Source organism: Ruditapes philippinarum, unplaced genomic scaffold (genome assembly GCF_026571515.1).
Source record: "Ruditapes philippinarum isolate M1 unplaced genomic scaffold, ASM2657151v2 ctg5227_1_1_1_1, whole genome shotgun sequence".
Taxonomy (NCBI): domain Eukaryota; kingdom Metazoa; phylum Mollusca; class Bivalvia; order Venerida; family Veneridae; genus Ruditapes; species Ruditapes philippinarum.
In genome coordinates this window covers 1-16,252 of record NW_026858607.1, presented here as the reverse complement: position 1 = coordinate 16,252, position 16,252 = coordinate 1, and the positions used below count along the sequence as shown (strand labels likewise).

The window sequence follows — 16,252 nt, the reverse complement described above, 5'->3', positions numbered from 1 at the left end:
ACAAAGTTTGCAAAATTTGACCTATAACATTAAATAATTCATCGACTTAGAAAAAAGAGCACAACAGTAGATATCAAAGAACATCTTTGATAATGAAATGTATTCGAAGAAGAAAATATTTTTTACAAATAATCTTATATTTTTTTTCTTTTTATTATCGTTGACCACAGGAATCTAACTATGAAATATAACTGATTATAAAAGAACTCAAGATAATTAGTGGGTCCATAACGTTTTGTGTATTTTTAATTTTATCGCCGACAGAGAATTACAATGAATGAACAGTTTGGCTGCCTGTAAACTATACAGAAAATAACTGAATGTAATAAGTAGGAATTTCCTTGGTCATTGAAATCAGGGAATCTCATTGTTCATTTTAAAATAAGTAAACTTATATAAAGGCTGTTTCTCAAACAAATTTGGAAAGAAAGTGATCGCTTGGAAACATTAGTAACATTATAACAGCAAAATAACATGAAAATTGCCGGCCTGTTTGATTGAGTATGTGCATGAGGGATTATGAAAAGGTACAACATTCCTCACGCCCCTAGCACCGGCTCAAGTGGTAATCAATTTCAAAAACTTAAATTGATGGAATTTATGATCCCAAACGACCAGGAGGGGGGAATAACAACACTGAAGTGAAGTGCGCGTCAACTTTTTACAGCTATCACACGGTCCTTGACACCTGCTGTTGTGGAGTATGAATATCTGGAAAGAGGTTGATCCACCGGAAGAAGTAACAGCCTAAATTCTTCAATAAATTCAACTTAATAGTTAAATTTCTTGGATATTTTAAATATTTGAACCCTGTGCTTCTTCCCATTTTACACACCTAAGATTTCATTAATTCGCTAGTGAATAACTTATTCAACAGAAAAATGAAATTTTATAAAATGCGTCTAAACTTACGAGACAACCAACGATGTTAATTAACGTGTGAACTTTCATATTCAAGAAAACCCATGCGCAAGAAATATACCGAAAGACACTTCATAATTAATCCTAACATTTTGTAACATTATATGTTCTTGATATTATATTATATCATTATAAATGTAGTCAGTTGATATGATCTCCATAATTCCAATATAGTTTTTCATATTTTAAAAGAAGCATATATTAATGCTTACGCGAATCGTCAATTTAATACACGACACGACAATTTCATTTAGAATAGAGAAATACCAAACCCCATAATAACGCATAATAACGTCCAAAACGACAAACTTGGAAATATAACAGGCTCGGTTTGATTCAGCCTGTTCATGGACGGTGCTAAAAGTGTGCAAGTTACCACCATGCCCCATAGCAACGGCTAAGAAACATATCTCACAGTGTTCCCTGGATCATTTTGCAGTCTGATCAAATGCAGGTATCAAACGCTAGAAGTAAAAATGTATTAGTTTCTTTATCAAAAAAGAATTAAGGTTACGTGGAAACTTAAGGATTTTAAGTGTTTTCCGGTATTTCCGTCGGTATCCCATATCCAACGATTGAGTATTAGTGACAAAAACGTCATTTATAATAAGCATTATCCCTGTAAATGCAGTTTCTTAAGACAAATTTGTCATAATCAGGGAGATAATCACACATAATACGCCTCACTTTAGTTGAAAGGTCACGGCTCATGCTAGCGTTTACATCATCAGTCATATACGTCATATAATTAGCAGCAGTCTGTATTTTAGATGAATCAAAGATGAACAAACCCACCCCACTAACACCCTGCCCCCCACCCACACACACACACACACATAACTATCAAATAAAATGTTAATACAATGTACACTTTATTTCTGCTTTTGTTTTCACTGAGGTCCGATAACCTATTTCTTACATAGATCAGCGCGACAATTAAAACAGAATGATATACAAAAGGTTATAAAGCAATATACTCAGAAATAAATTAAAAATCATATTTTTCTACTCTATTCCGATGTGAGTAAAAAACGTTGCAACACTTTTCAAAATTGGCACATTTTTTACAATTAGAATAATTATTCTGGAAAAAACTGAGTGACCAAATGATCTGAAATTTGCACAAAAGTTATTGGTAGACATTCATCAGTTAACATTAATCTCGGAAAATTATGTCAAAAAACCTAGGTGGAATCCCTTTAATTATATATAGTTTCATAAAATAGAATTGAAATACTATAATAAATAAAACTACAAAATAACAATATACGTTAACAAAATGAAGTTAGCATTTCATATACATATGTTTACTTCCAAATGCTTAAGTATTGTTTATATCGCCTAAATAAAGCACATCCATCTTTTAACACAATTTGTCATTTGTTAGTCCAGCTGAGTCGGTTTCTTTACACGTGTGTTCTTCAAGTTCACCAATTAGCCAGTAAGTACGCATGAGTCCTTTTCCCTAATATCAAAAATCAGAAATAATATGATAAAAATAATAATATTATGAAAATAATGTCCTACATATTAATGAGTCTTTATGTAGAAAAAATTGTTATCAAATTGAATAGATTTTCAATCTGCATGTAATTGATATAATTTGATACATGGAATTGCTCAGACTACCAAAGATGGATGTAATTTTGCAAAATTAAACTTTAGTTTCTTTTATTAACAATATGTGCGTTACCTTTATAGGAACAACTCCCCTTTCCTCTATTAAAAAGTTCGGAAAGCAACTCAAAGCCTCTTTAGTCTCAGGACTGATGTGAATCCTTAATGCTGAAAATGTTTTAAGAGATATGCGAAACAAAATACATTTGTGATAATGAAATTTTGTAAATATACTATAAGTTGTAGTAATTTAATATGATCAAAAAAGTTCTGGGAAATACCTGTAGTTTAAGTAAATTTATTATTTTATCTTCATGAAAACATAAGCACAGAAGAACTTTGGTTTTACAAAAAGTATCTCAGTGAAAAAGAAAACATTTCTTAGTATATTGTTCTGCACAAAATAAATATATATAACTATTTTGTAGTATTGTCTACATGAGTTTTAGATTATCCCTATGTAAATATTACTAAAATAGAACTAGCAATATGCAACATGCTATTTAAAATTCATTTATAACAAAATATAGATAAATGCGATTGGAATGAATGGAAACCGATCTTACGTTCTCCATTTGATTCCATTCTTGAGGCAGTGTTGACCATATCACCAAATAAGCAATACCTTGGCATAGTAAGGCCTACAACCCCTGCTACAACGGGACCCGTGTGCAATCCTTTATAATTAGATCGAGTAATTAAGGTTATGCCCCATATTTCTGTTGTTTAAGTATCAACAAATACAACTGTATATAACTTTTATCAACATGTTGACCGGAATACATTGATAGTTCATTACGATTGTTTAATGTTTCAATATATTGACTGTTAAAATGTGGTCTAATTATGTATCTTAAGTTTTAAATGCTATATTGTACCAGCCAATTCTTCATACTTATCTTAAAGCCATAAGGCTATCGTATAAAGACAAAAGAAATACCTATTCTTTTTTTTTTTTTTTTCATTTATTTTATTTTTCAAAAACATATAAACACAATCATTCACATTTACATAGAAACTCCACACAGAAAAAAAAGTAAAAACAAAATTCAAAAAATTCAGAAAGAAAAAGAATAAATCTACTTAAAAAACTATCATTCTTACACTAAACAAAAACACACACATACACACACACACACACACACACACAAGACAGGGAGAAAAAAAGACAAGTGAATCAGTTTCATTTAATTTTTTACGTTTTATGGTTTATACGTTTAATTTACATAATATTATTGTTTTAGTCATCAGTATTGTTTGTTAAAGTGTTAGATAATTTACTCCATTTTTGTTTGTACGATTCAATTTTATCATTTGACAGTGCAATTGCTTCTTCAATCTGTATCCTTAACAGCAAAAAGTTTTTAAAAATATCAAAAGTGGGCTTTCTTCCTTGATATTTCATTTTTAAAATGTAATATTTCATTAGAATAATGATATAATTTACTACATTACTATTTATATTGGTTGTAAGCTCTCCAAAAAACACTGTTTCTTTACTGTATGAAAAAATGAAAGATTAATGGATAAGAGAAAGGAATGCAAGTTTGACCATAAATTTTGCACAATATTACATTCCCAAAATAGATGATGAAGTGTTTTCTAAACTACTGCAGCAAAAATCACACCAAATTTGAATTGCATAGATTATATTTGAAAAGCATAGTGTTTGTTGCAGTAAGTCTATGGATGAACTTATACTGAAAATTTCTTAATGTCACATCTATAGTACATTGTAGTGGTATAGTATATATCTTAATCAAATTCAATTCTATATCTATTTCTTTTTCCCATTGCTCTTCATTTTTATTTTTTACCTTCTCATCATTTTCAAGTGGATATTATATAAAAGTTTATTATGTTTTGGATTTTTGAATTTTATTGAGAAGCGTATCTTGTTCTTCCATATAAGTTGTGTTATTTTTAGTTTCTCAAGGTTTATTGTTTGGTATATTGTTTATTAGCATAAAGTATCTTAAATAATCAGCATTTTCTATTCCGTAAATTTCTTTAAAATCATCATATTTATAAAGGCTTTTCTCCTATAATTCATAAAGAGATTCTATATAAAGATGCCTTTATCATGCCATGTTTTATAATAAACCAGTTTGTTGTCAATTTTAATGCTAGAATTATTCCATACTATGTCTTTAACATTATCTTTTGTTTTATTGTGCTCATGCTGAATGTGAAACCAAGAGACGAAAGAACATTATTCATGAACGAATTATGTGGATATAAATTATTGATATCATTTTTTTGAAAGATTTACATTGGAAGATAAAATCATTTCCATTTTGCTTTATCTGTGTTTTACAAAAAGTTTCCATGAACTCCTCATTATCTTTGTTTATATACCTTTTTACCCAGCTTGCTTTTACTGCATTAAGATAAAATGTAATGTCTATCATTTTTAGTCCACCATTTTTTATATTAAGTTTTAAAGTTTTGCGTTTTATTTTTTCTGGTTTTCCTGCCCATAGAAAGTGAAACATCGCTTTAGTTATTTCTTTCATCTTATCATTGGATGGGTTTGCTAAAACTGAAAAAGGATATATTAATTTTTGGCAATGCAAAAGTTTTTATCACTATTACTTTTCCCATTAACGTAAGCTTTCTGTGTTGCCACTGCTTTAAGCAATTGAAAAAATCTTGAAATACCTATTCTTATCCTTAGCTGCTCATGTGTTCTATGTGGGATCCTAAATGTAAGAACATCAGCAAGTATCTTGATTGATACTCTGGCAATTTCCTTGACATGTTCATTATCATTTTCTTCCGGAAGACCACTCACGACCATATAAGCATCGCCTATTGTTTCTACCTTCACGTTGAATGCAAAATAAGAAAACGAGTTATTATCAAGTTTTTAGGTATAATTATCAATAATAAAAAATAATTATGATTTTTTTTCTTACACGAAAAGGCTTACATATTAAGTTTTTGTAGTTTGTTAATATACTCATATCTTCCAAATAATTAAGATATCCTTAATTGATATATATAAAAAACAAGATACTTTTTAAAGCGCCTAAAATAATATAATTCAGTTTATAACGTTATTTATTGTATCATATTACAATAACAGTGTTTGATACTAAAATTGCAGAATTCAAAGTGGTTTTAAATGCATTTACTTACTTTCATTTCACAGGTCATTTTCATGAATCTAAATTCTAAAGATATCATTACACTTAACACTATTAACATAACAAACCTTATAGACGTCATAGCTGCTGATTATTTCATCGAATAAGGTGTATAATTCATTTAATAAGCATACAATCTGCAATTACAAACGATCAAAATTATTTTAAGATTATTTAGAGCTCTGTGTTATATCGTAACTGAATACCTAAAATGTTTTGGTTTGATTTAGTAAAAGTGTTTCTTATTTGTTATACAATAGCAGCAAACACTTTACAAATACTGCTCTTATGATTGACAATTCTGGAAAACCTAAAGAGACGAGTTGTATTTTCATCGATGGAAACTAAAAAAAAAAGCTTTTAAAGACATACTATTCTCATCCTTGAGTAAAATATTTAATCACGGCAATGTATTGCAATCTGTGAAATTCATACTGATTTTGTCCAATTTGAATAAAAGAATAAGTATACCTTGTACTATGGAAGGGTAGCTCTCTTCCCTATTACAGGTCAAGTCAAGTTGCTATTTTCTTTAAAAAAAAACCTGCCGTTCTTTTAATGACTATACAGTCATATTCAAACTGTGACCACCTATAGTGTGTAGGATTTTAAACATATCTACTTTGTGTGAAGGTAAAACATGTTTATTTTATATTAACAAAGAGACAGTGTAGCAATTATAAATATTTTCTAATATAAAATTTGAGCATAGTATATCTTAAAATATTCAGAATTCGAGAAATTTTACCTGTAACGGCGTACTTTCACTAGCAATGTTTGTAAATTGCACTATATCAGAGAAATAAATTGTCACCGACTCGTATGCTTCAGCTTGTACAGTATTTCCCAATTTTAAATCATTGGCAATTTTTCTGCAAAAATGAAAAAGAAAACTAGTGTTTGTGCTTGATTAATTTATCTAAGCCCTTAAATTCCACACCTTATAAAATATAACAGATGATTTTTAGCGTTTGCGCCGCGTGATGTTCAATTTTGGATTCAATCTTAACAGTTTAACCTCGTTTTCATTTCCAAAATAAGTTTAAAATTAAAAATGCATATCGTTTCTCATATAGTCTCGTTAAGAAAGTTTAACAGTACATATAAACGAAGTCCTTATTGCGCTTGAAGTAATAAAGATCTGACAAGCTGTGTGAATGAAAAGGTCATTTATTAACGTTGTTCAAAACAATACTGATTCTATTGGACTCTTACTAAGATGAACTCGGCTTGCACCTCTTCCTAAATAGTTTGACAGCTGTGTGCTCGTCGGTTTGAATTTAGTATTGTACTCACCAATCCAGAATAATCTCATAATTCAACATCGTTTGTACATACATTTAAAGATTACCAATCATAGAAATCTTATATATGTTTTATATGCATTTATGTTCAACAATATATAACGTATTGACTGCAATGAATAAAGTTGTTGACCTTGGCAGCATCCTGAAGAGAAGTGTTTCGGTCTTTATTTTTTCTTCCTCAAGCTGCTGTGTTCTCTCACAGACAATAGTTTCCAGATCGTTTGTATATTTTTCCATCATTAAAATCATATTATCAACCACGCAAAGCTTCCTTTTGTATCAAGCAATATGGAAAGGAAGACAAAACAAGTTTACTTTCAAACAAATTATCAGTATCTTGAAGCAAATGTTTAGACACTATAATTTTCAATACAAACAAAACATATTAAACAATTGAAAAGCTTTAAATATAAATTAAAAAATTAAAGTGAATTGGACTACAAGTGGCAAATTTTCCATAAGTATTTCAATTATTGATAAAATAAAAGAAATAAACAATTTCGATGATAAGTTCTAAGTCATTTGGTTTGATGTCATAAAAGAATTTATGATTTACTTTTATATAGATATGCTATTTAGAAGAAAGTATTTCGTATTGCCAACAATATCAAAACATAATCATTTCGTGGTAATATCTGATATTAAATTCTATTAGTATCTCTTTCATTTAATTCTACATGTATTAAATTCTAAATTGAATGCAAATATTTATTGTATTACAAACATTTTATTATAGACCTACTCACTTTAAAAAGAAATCTGTGTCGTTTGTTTTCGGCCAAAATTCATACAATGCCTAATGTAAAAATGTATGAGTAATTGTTCTGTCTAATATTTAAAAAAAACCTACTTAATATTAATTGTTAGGTACAATCTTACTTAAATGGGCTTATCTTCAAAAGTGTTTTGAGAACATTCTTTGCATTTGGTCTTGAATTTGGGTTTTCAGTCCAGCAATCCTCTATTAAACAAATAATTCCTATTCCACTACATTCACGGTCCAGCATATTGTCCGAGACGATTGGTCTAAATATGTTGTTTCCAGTACTTGACCGTGCAACTTTAAGAATAATTTCTGCAAAACGAAACAGAACAAAACAGGACAGTTTATTGCTGACATTGTCAAAGCTGCTATAAGTGATGGGTCATATTGATAGAAGGTTAAGTTGAAACTTTTTAAGTATAAATAGCATACTTTAACAATTTCATTTTTTATATAAAATTCATACTCATAACAAAGTTTATTATATATTATAAGTGTTTTAATGATATAGTAAAATTTCAAAGAGATTCAAATCTGGAATAACGTAAATTGTAACTGTTTTTCACACGAATTATATTTTACCTTTTGGACTGAGATCTTGGTGTGAACTATATGGTTCACTTCTACAAACCAACTCCATCAAAATCACACCAAGAGAATAAACGTCAGATTGGGGTGTCTTCTCAATTTCTTTCTTTAGGAATATCTTGCGTAAAATTTCAGGTGCAGTCCAGAACAATTCTGAAAATGATATGTTAAACTATGAATATCACTACAACATAACTTGCATCTTTTCTCAACAATGTGTGAAATACCTTAGGGGGCTTTTAATCAATTTTTTTTTAAAAACGTTCTTTATCTTGCACATCAGCAAGAAAACATGAACATTATATTCACAATAACGTTCTACAATGAAAAATGTCGTTGATTTGGTCATAACATTCCAAACAAAAAGAACAATTATGTTAAGTAAATAGTGTAGTACTGAGATGAATTTCGGAATATAATATACGAACTTGTATAGAAAGCATGTTCTCCAATTGATTGTGGAGTTTCCGGGGCTGGTGTAAGTCTCTCAATACCAAAATGTGTCAATTTACAAACCCATCGGCTATCTACAACACAGTTCGAGCTTCTCAAATTACCATGGCAGCGTATTGTTTTGTTGTTGTGGATATAGTCTAATCCCTTTTATTAAATAAAAGTAAAGTAAGTAAGATGGCTGCCAATAATAATGGACATTGAAACAAATAGAACCATTTTCAGAGAATTTTGCACCCGACCCTATATAATATTAATCACCTATTACAATAATGAATGTTATTATACAACAACACAACCTTTGGCGCGAGTAAGAATATAAAATTCCGTTTAAATCGATTTGCTTATATTTTGAAATTATATCGACACAAATCTGACAATAGAACATTTCAAATCCTAAACAAAAACAAGTGTGTTATTCAAGATTTACTACACTGGTTTAATATGTTTTGTTTCAACATATTATTGTTTATGTTTTTTACCTTACACACATCAACTGCAATAGAAAGTTTAAACATGGCATCGAGCCGAATACTTTCATTTCCTATAATGTCCTGAAAAAATAGAAAAATAAAGAACCTTACAAACGTATTTGACAATCAAAAAGGCAAAGAAGTAAATATGATGAATGATTTCTTCGATTCATATGTTGGAAAATTACGGTCTTATAAGTAACCAAATTTATGGAGAATAGAAATTCTTTCATAAAAACTATTGAACAAAATGGAATTTTCAGAGAAAATAAGAGGTTATAACCCCTGCATATCACAGTCAAATTTAGAAAGCGAAAGCAGGAGTGATTATTAAACAAGTTTCTTGTAGGAATAATGGAACTACCTATATGAAAGTGAAAATGAAGGAACTAAAAGTACAATGAAAACAATTCTCAATATGAGAAAAATACATGTGTGATTGTACAGCTTATTCGTATCTTTTACCTGTATACTTCCTTTTTTACAGTATTCCCAGACTGAACATACTTTCTCCGAAGACAAACAAACACCGATAAACATAACAATATTGTCGTGTTTTATTTCCTTTAACTGGAATGTAAAAGAACTGCTTACAGTGATGAAGTGATAACAAAATGGCAATTGATTATATTTTAAATGTTGATGATTGAGACATAATTGTAGTTTAACCATCATATCTGTGAAAATAATCATTTGCTTAAATTATAGATTACCTTGTCAATAACATAAATATATCTATGCCCTATTCCTCGTGGAGAGAAACCTTTGTGTGATAAAAGATATAATTTTACTTTGTTATGCTATCATACGAGGAGTGAACATATATGAATGCATCTTAAACGTTATATTGTTCAATATTGCGAATTAAAATAATAGGATGAGATAATATACGTGCATGTTACCTTTAAGTTAATACCACATTCATTAAAATCTCATCACTTTAGTTGTGCTTAAAGCTCACTTTGCATTGTCATCTCATTTGCTGTAATACTAATATTGTTTGTTGAAGATAGAGTATGCCATTGAAATACGATTCTATATTAAGAGCCTCTGTTTCCTTGGCATTTTGATAATATCTGTTCTGTATATTAAATGACTTCTTCATCAGTTATTCGTTGGTTTAAAACATTCAAATGTAAAAATGAATTTCTACTGAACCCTTGACCGTCGGCCTAAATCAGCAACGTCTGTCAAGATGGTTGCTATAGTAAAAGAAATAGTTAAAACGATGCAAGACACACCACAAGGCAAATAGATTGTAAAGATGGCATCTCGTTACGAGCAGCTCATACCATTCCTAAATGTGACTTGAAAATGAGATCCGTGCTAGATTGTCTCCACATTTGCGGATATATGAGCAGAAAAGGCGCGCGTGAATTGCTTTAAATTGTTGGAACCTTCAATGTGACACAGTGTCATTCCATGAAAAGCAGCGAATGGTCCCAAAGTAAAAGAAAGCGCGTGCCCTAAACGAGAAAACAATGGGCGGAACTAAATAAAATGGAATTTTTAAAGGGGATCTGAGGTTATAAAGCCTGCATATTACAGATAAGACGTCAAAAGACAAATTTAAAAAGCAGGCAACATATCCATAGCAGGGTGATATACAGTATTCAAGTATAAGGACCATCAGTATTAAAAAAAGTTATGTATGCTATTTTCTTTGCAACTACGAGGTACTATTGATCACTAGTTGACTCCTTACACTGACCTCTTAAAGGTCCCGCCATTCGAGTTGCTAATCCTAAAGGCAAATCTGTTAATGCAAAGTTTTACAAGACAAAATATTCCGAAAACTTTGCAAATACTTCCCCAAACGAAGACCCGCTACAAGTTTGACCAATTTTAGATTACTGCATGACAACGCGTCATCGCACAAGGAGTTTTTAGTTCATCACTTGATGAACCAGAAAAAAAGTCTCTATATCAGGTCGGATATCGTTTAACTCAAACCTCTTAAGTTCTGCAATATTCTAGTGTCTTCATAGTAGACCTGAAAACACTTTAAAAACGCCTTCAAACATTAAATCCGGAAAGTGAAGCTTTGTTAATATGTTGGAGGTGAATATTTTGAGTGAACAATATAAAAAATGAACTCTATAAAAAATCAAATTGTGTGTGCTTGTGTACATTCATATTTGAACACTCCTCGTATAATATTAGAAAAAAACGCTTACACATTTCATTTTCAATAAGAAATCCCTATCTTCACGAACTTTTTTCAAAGAACTATATTTCACTGCAACTATTTCCCCTTGAAATATTGCAACGTCAGTGAACACTTGTCTAAAACCGACGGAACTTGTACCAGATTGAACACTTGACGTCCGACTCTTTAAATCTCTTGACTGGTTTATATTGCTACCATACTGGTTATCAAAGTCCTGAAAAAGTGCTTTACAAGTATATATACCATTTGTCATATATAAACAACAAAAGCTTATGTGACTTTGCCTGTATTCGGTCAATTTGACTGAGATGAAAAATGAAACATTCTTAATTAACATTAAAAATCCTTTTGCCATATCGTAGTGTTATTTATATAAATGATATCTTTCAGCACGTATATTTTATTTAAATCTAAAAGCAATGTCTTTTGTTTTGCAAGTGTTTACAAGATTTATCTAAAACAATTTAATGCACTGTCTGCAATTTTACAAGACTATTTGTACCACAGATGAGTGCATCTTCCTCGATCTGTTATCAAAGTTTAAATCACCGTATTCAATTTTCCAAGTCATTTTCAAAAGATCTCGCTCCCTTTTCCATCTGAAATTAATTTGGAATCAGTTACTTTGTTTGTAATCCTTGTCCTGTTGAGTTTCATGTTGCTTTTATTTAAGATTATAAAGTATAAGAACACCTGAGCCTTGATTGATGGTTCAAGTGTAGAAGAAAAAGAAATTTCTAAGAACATCATTTATAAGATATTTATCTTTTAGTTATGTCGAGTAACTTTAATTACGGCACATATCAGTTAAGTATATGTGCACAGACAAATGATGTTTTTATTACACATATATCGTAATCTACATGAGATGGTAATATTCAAGAAATAACAAACTCCATATTTTCAATATTTTCAGTAGCTCTTTAAATGCATGTTGTTAGTTTCTTTAGATCATATAAACATATAATGAAAAACCAACCTCCAAACAATTGCTGATACCACGAGGAGCAAGAACACTGCTGTACATATTGATACAACTAATGCCAAGCTGTTTCATTCCTCTATAACTAAAAATGATTTAATTATGCATTTCCGGTTTGTAGTCATTCTCTTAATATTAGTCTGACAAAAGGAATGGTTATGTTCTCTAGTGCTTATTCAGTTTTGTATTTTGAAAAGAAAAATGAAATATCAGAAAAGTTATAGCGAACTTTTATAGTTACAAAATATGTACGTTGCTGTCCGGGCAAATGTTTTGGCCAATATAATTTTATCCGTTTTACAACGAAGATATATGTAGCAAGAGCAAAATGTATATTTTATATTTAAATGTATTGTACGTCAAAATCATAAACATTTGACAGAAACTCTTATATATAAAATTCCTAACCTGAGTTAAGCTTTTTGCGACATTTTTCATTTAAAAATCCACAAAGCGGGGTGTCTGGAGGATAGACTTTCCCAATATCTGTGAATACAGTCCAGTTCTGTAGATGTATAGGCAAGAATAAATTAGATAAAGTATTGAATTCAATTTTTTTTTAAATTATCGTCATTCGATATTTTTTCATTTAGTTACTCATTCCTGAACATAAACAGTCTGTATAAAAAGAATTAATTTAACTACTTGTAGCACAGATACTTGGGGTGTGGACTCAAAACGCCTTAAAATCTAAATAAAATATATCTTTGTCAATCCCAGAACATGTACTGATCATATATATATAAAAAAAAACTTTATATAAATTTCATATTTCATCGTCTATGATAACACACATGATAAAAACATGGTCGCCCGCATACCTACGCTCAAAATCACCATGTACTTTATATCATTTCCAATATTTTCACATAATCGTTTTGGCCATCGACACAGAAGATATTATTCTCCACGATGATGGACAATTTAAACTTCGACATCAATATAAACAACACAACAGGCGAATAAACATCCATATTAATTCCGTTTTACTCCATTTACTCGTACATCCCAGCTTTGCCGTATTCAAATGCGCAGCGCTTAGAATATGGAAATCAACCGAATGACACCGCCAGACAGGTTCTCATCTTCAATGCGCGGCGCATTTGAATACGACAAAGCTGGGAGCCAATTTTGAATTTTCCAAACGATTATAGATATGTTTAGGTCAATATATAGCTTTTCTGATCTGATAACAGTTATATTGACCGCGAATTTATATTCCTCATACTTTTTTGTACGTACATGAAGTATTGTTTTGTCTTTATCATCTATTTGAAATGCCTTTAACAAGGTTTAATTTTGTATAATAAAACCTATTGTACGGAAAAAAAATCAATCAACTTAATAATTAAATTAATAATTACACTACTTCGTTTCGAATCGTTTATTATGCTAATGTCTACATCTAAAATCTTTACGAATGCACTGGTATTTTGCATTTCGTATACAGCTGAATCAGTTATCCTGCCTAAGCCAATATATTGTGTAACATCACCCGTTAAACCTGTGAATAGAGATACTGTTTAGGTTTACATTAAATAGCAACACAATAACTAAATAAAATATGCAAAGATGCATGAAAAAAGGCCATATTACATATACTAAGTATAAACTCCTTCCCTCGCAGCGAAGTATAAAAACAATTAATAAACAAACATTTATTAAAATAATAGAATAAACAACATTTGATCATAAAGCTGATCTAAATTGCTCATGAGGGATATTTATGCTTAACAATTTACTGCTAGATAACTAGAGCACCATTTGAGCAATATACGCCTTAATGAAAGCAAAACAAGTTCGAGGTCGATAAGGAAAGATACCCATTAACGAAACTTGAACGAAATATATTCAATCTTTATCATCTTAAAAATACTTAATTACCCAAAAGGTTCGAGCAATTCTGATCCTATGTGCATCTTTCTATAAAATTTAGTAGACGACTTCTACACAGTGCGTCATGTAAAATATACAAGCTCTGAGTATTTCAGTTTTAACAAGGATAACTGAGTGTATTATATTATACATAAGTCAATATCAGTTGATATTAATACTGTGAAAGTCCAAATAAGTCTATATTAATCAAATGATCCCTAAGGGCAAACTTTGATATAAGGGATCCCAAACCTGCATTCCACATTTCAACTTATTATTGTTTATTTTTCTGCCAAACAGTTTCAATTTCCTCCTACAGAGCTGACACGAAATTCTATAATTCATACAAAATGACTTAAGTGTGACCTTTACCTTGACTGACCTTAGGAATGTCAAACTTGCGCTCTGCACAATGGCTCATTATGGTTCAAAGTAGTTTTTCTTCCAACAGTTCAAAAGATACAGGGCAGACATGAAATTTATAACAGACGAAACGGACGACGAAGAGCATAACAATATACGCCAAATTTGGGCGTATAAAAAGTTTATTTGTTACAATTAATTATATGCATTATTCAATTTCAAATTCGGATATTCTTTTTTCTCACATGTATTCTTATACACATACCAGACTTATACTCATACCTGAGCCTGCGACATGTTCAATTTTGCCGTTTTGAATGTGCTTTATTTATACCGTATTTTTCTTTCTTATCTAAAACAGTATCGTTTCACAAAAAGTGTAAATGCAGTTGTATTTGTATGACCAAAGCATTGATTATGTGTAAAAATGGATAAATATCTCTTATAATATTTAACAAATATAAAACAGAAATATACAACATTTACCTGTGAAGAGAACTGTCTCTGCCGTGTCCATCACAGATACGTTATTGCCGGCCTCGAGTGACTTATTCAATGCGTTTGCATACATAACAAAAGCGTCGTGTAGAAGACCAGAGAAACGATCAAGCTTTTTTAAAGTTAAATAAAAGTATGTTTATGTCTCTGATTTAGTAAATTAGAAGTCGGCATTCATTATATAAACTTTATAGCAACAAGACACGTTTTTTATATTAAAATATCTAGCTATATAAAGACCTATCAGTGATCTGATGTTGTATTAATTGGGAAATTATAGTTATGTCGCGGCAACCAGCTACTGTGAAGTAGGAGACACAAAAATCGTTAACTTGCCCAAACGCGTTTTTATTCAAGGGCATACACCATGCAACCGGATAACTCGTTAATCATGCGCAAATACTTGAGGTACCGATTAATCCTATAAGATTTTACTCGAGTTTCGACATCAGCTTATGGGCTTAAACAATATATTTGTTTTCATAAAATGAACAAAAAAAATGTTGAATTTCTGTAGAATGTTATGTTTTTTAAGTTTTCGGTTACGTTAAACCTATACCGTTATTAATACAAAAATGTTTATTAGTTTATTATCATTGACTGTTCTAATCGTCTAATTCGATAAAATTTGGAAAAGCGGATAAAAGGTTACATGTCTTGTGTTCATTAATCGTATGATGGGTATACTCGACTCTTTCTTTATATAGAATGTCAAACAAAACGGTACAGTGTTGTATTACTATTCCTTTTCAGGAAAAAAGTACAATAAGTGTTAGAAAACTTGCATGTATTCATCAATATATGTATGTAGCAACTTACATAAGTTGGTGCAGGAATACCAGCGCTCTCAGAGAAAACACGACTATATGCCTCCAATGCTGCTGTTCCCCAAATGGATATATTCTGAAATTCCATCCTGCCTACACTCTAAGAAACCAATAGACACACAAAAAATCAACATATTTATACCTTATAATTACCATAAAGCAAGTTTTTACAATTCATACATAATTTAGTATTATTTAGATATATTTAAATTGCGCGAGTAATCATTAATATCAAACTTACCATTCAAAGACTGATTTGGCCCCAA

The 16,252-nt window shown here is 30.4% G+C and overlaps 1 protein-coding gene across 1 annotated transcript; it reads right to left on the bottom strand.

Annotated features, from left to right (window-relative positions):
- Nucleotides 1-2,125: 2,125 nt before the first annotated feature.
- On the bottom strand, nucleotides 2,126-16,086 carry LOC132753708 (atrial natriuretic peptide receptor 2-like; the record flags this gene model as incomplete). Its single annotated transcript, XM_060744204.1, has 17 exons — nucleotides 2,126-2,386; nucleotides 2,615-2,706; nucleotides 3,105-3,215; nucleotides 5,200-5,362; nucleotides 5,756-5,824; nucleotides 6,436-6,559; nucleotides 7,125-7,265; nucleotides 7,874-8,069; nucleotides 8,340-8,498; nucleotides 8,774-8,945; nucleotides 9,281-9,352; nucleotides 9,737-9,841; nucleotides 11,449-11,655; nucleotides 11,944-12,040; nucleotides 12,421-12,460; nucleotides 15,148-15,271; nucleotides 15,979-16,086. Coding segments are annotated over 17 exons (2,082 nt in total), but the record flags the coding sequence as incomplete, so codon positions are not given.
- Between the last annotated feature and the right edge of the window lie 166 nt (nucleotides 16,087-16,252).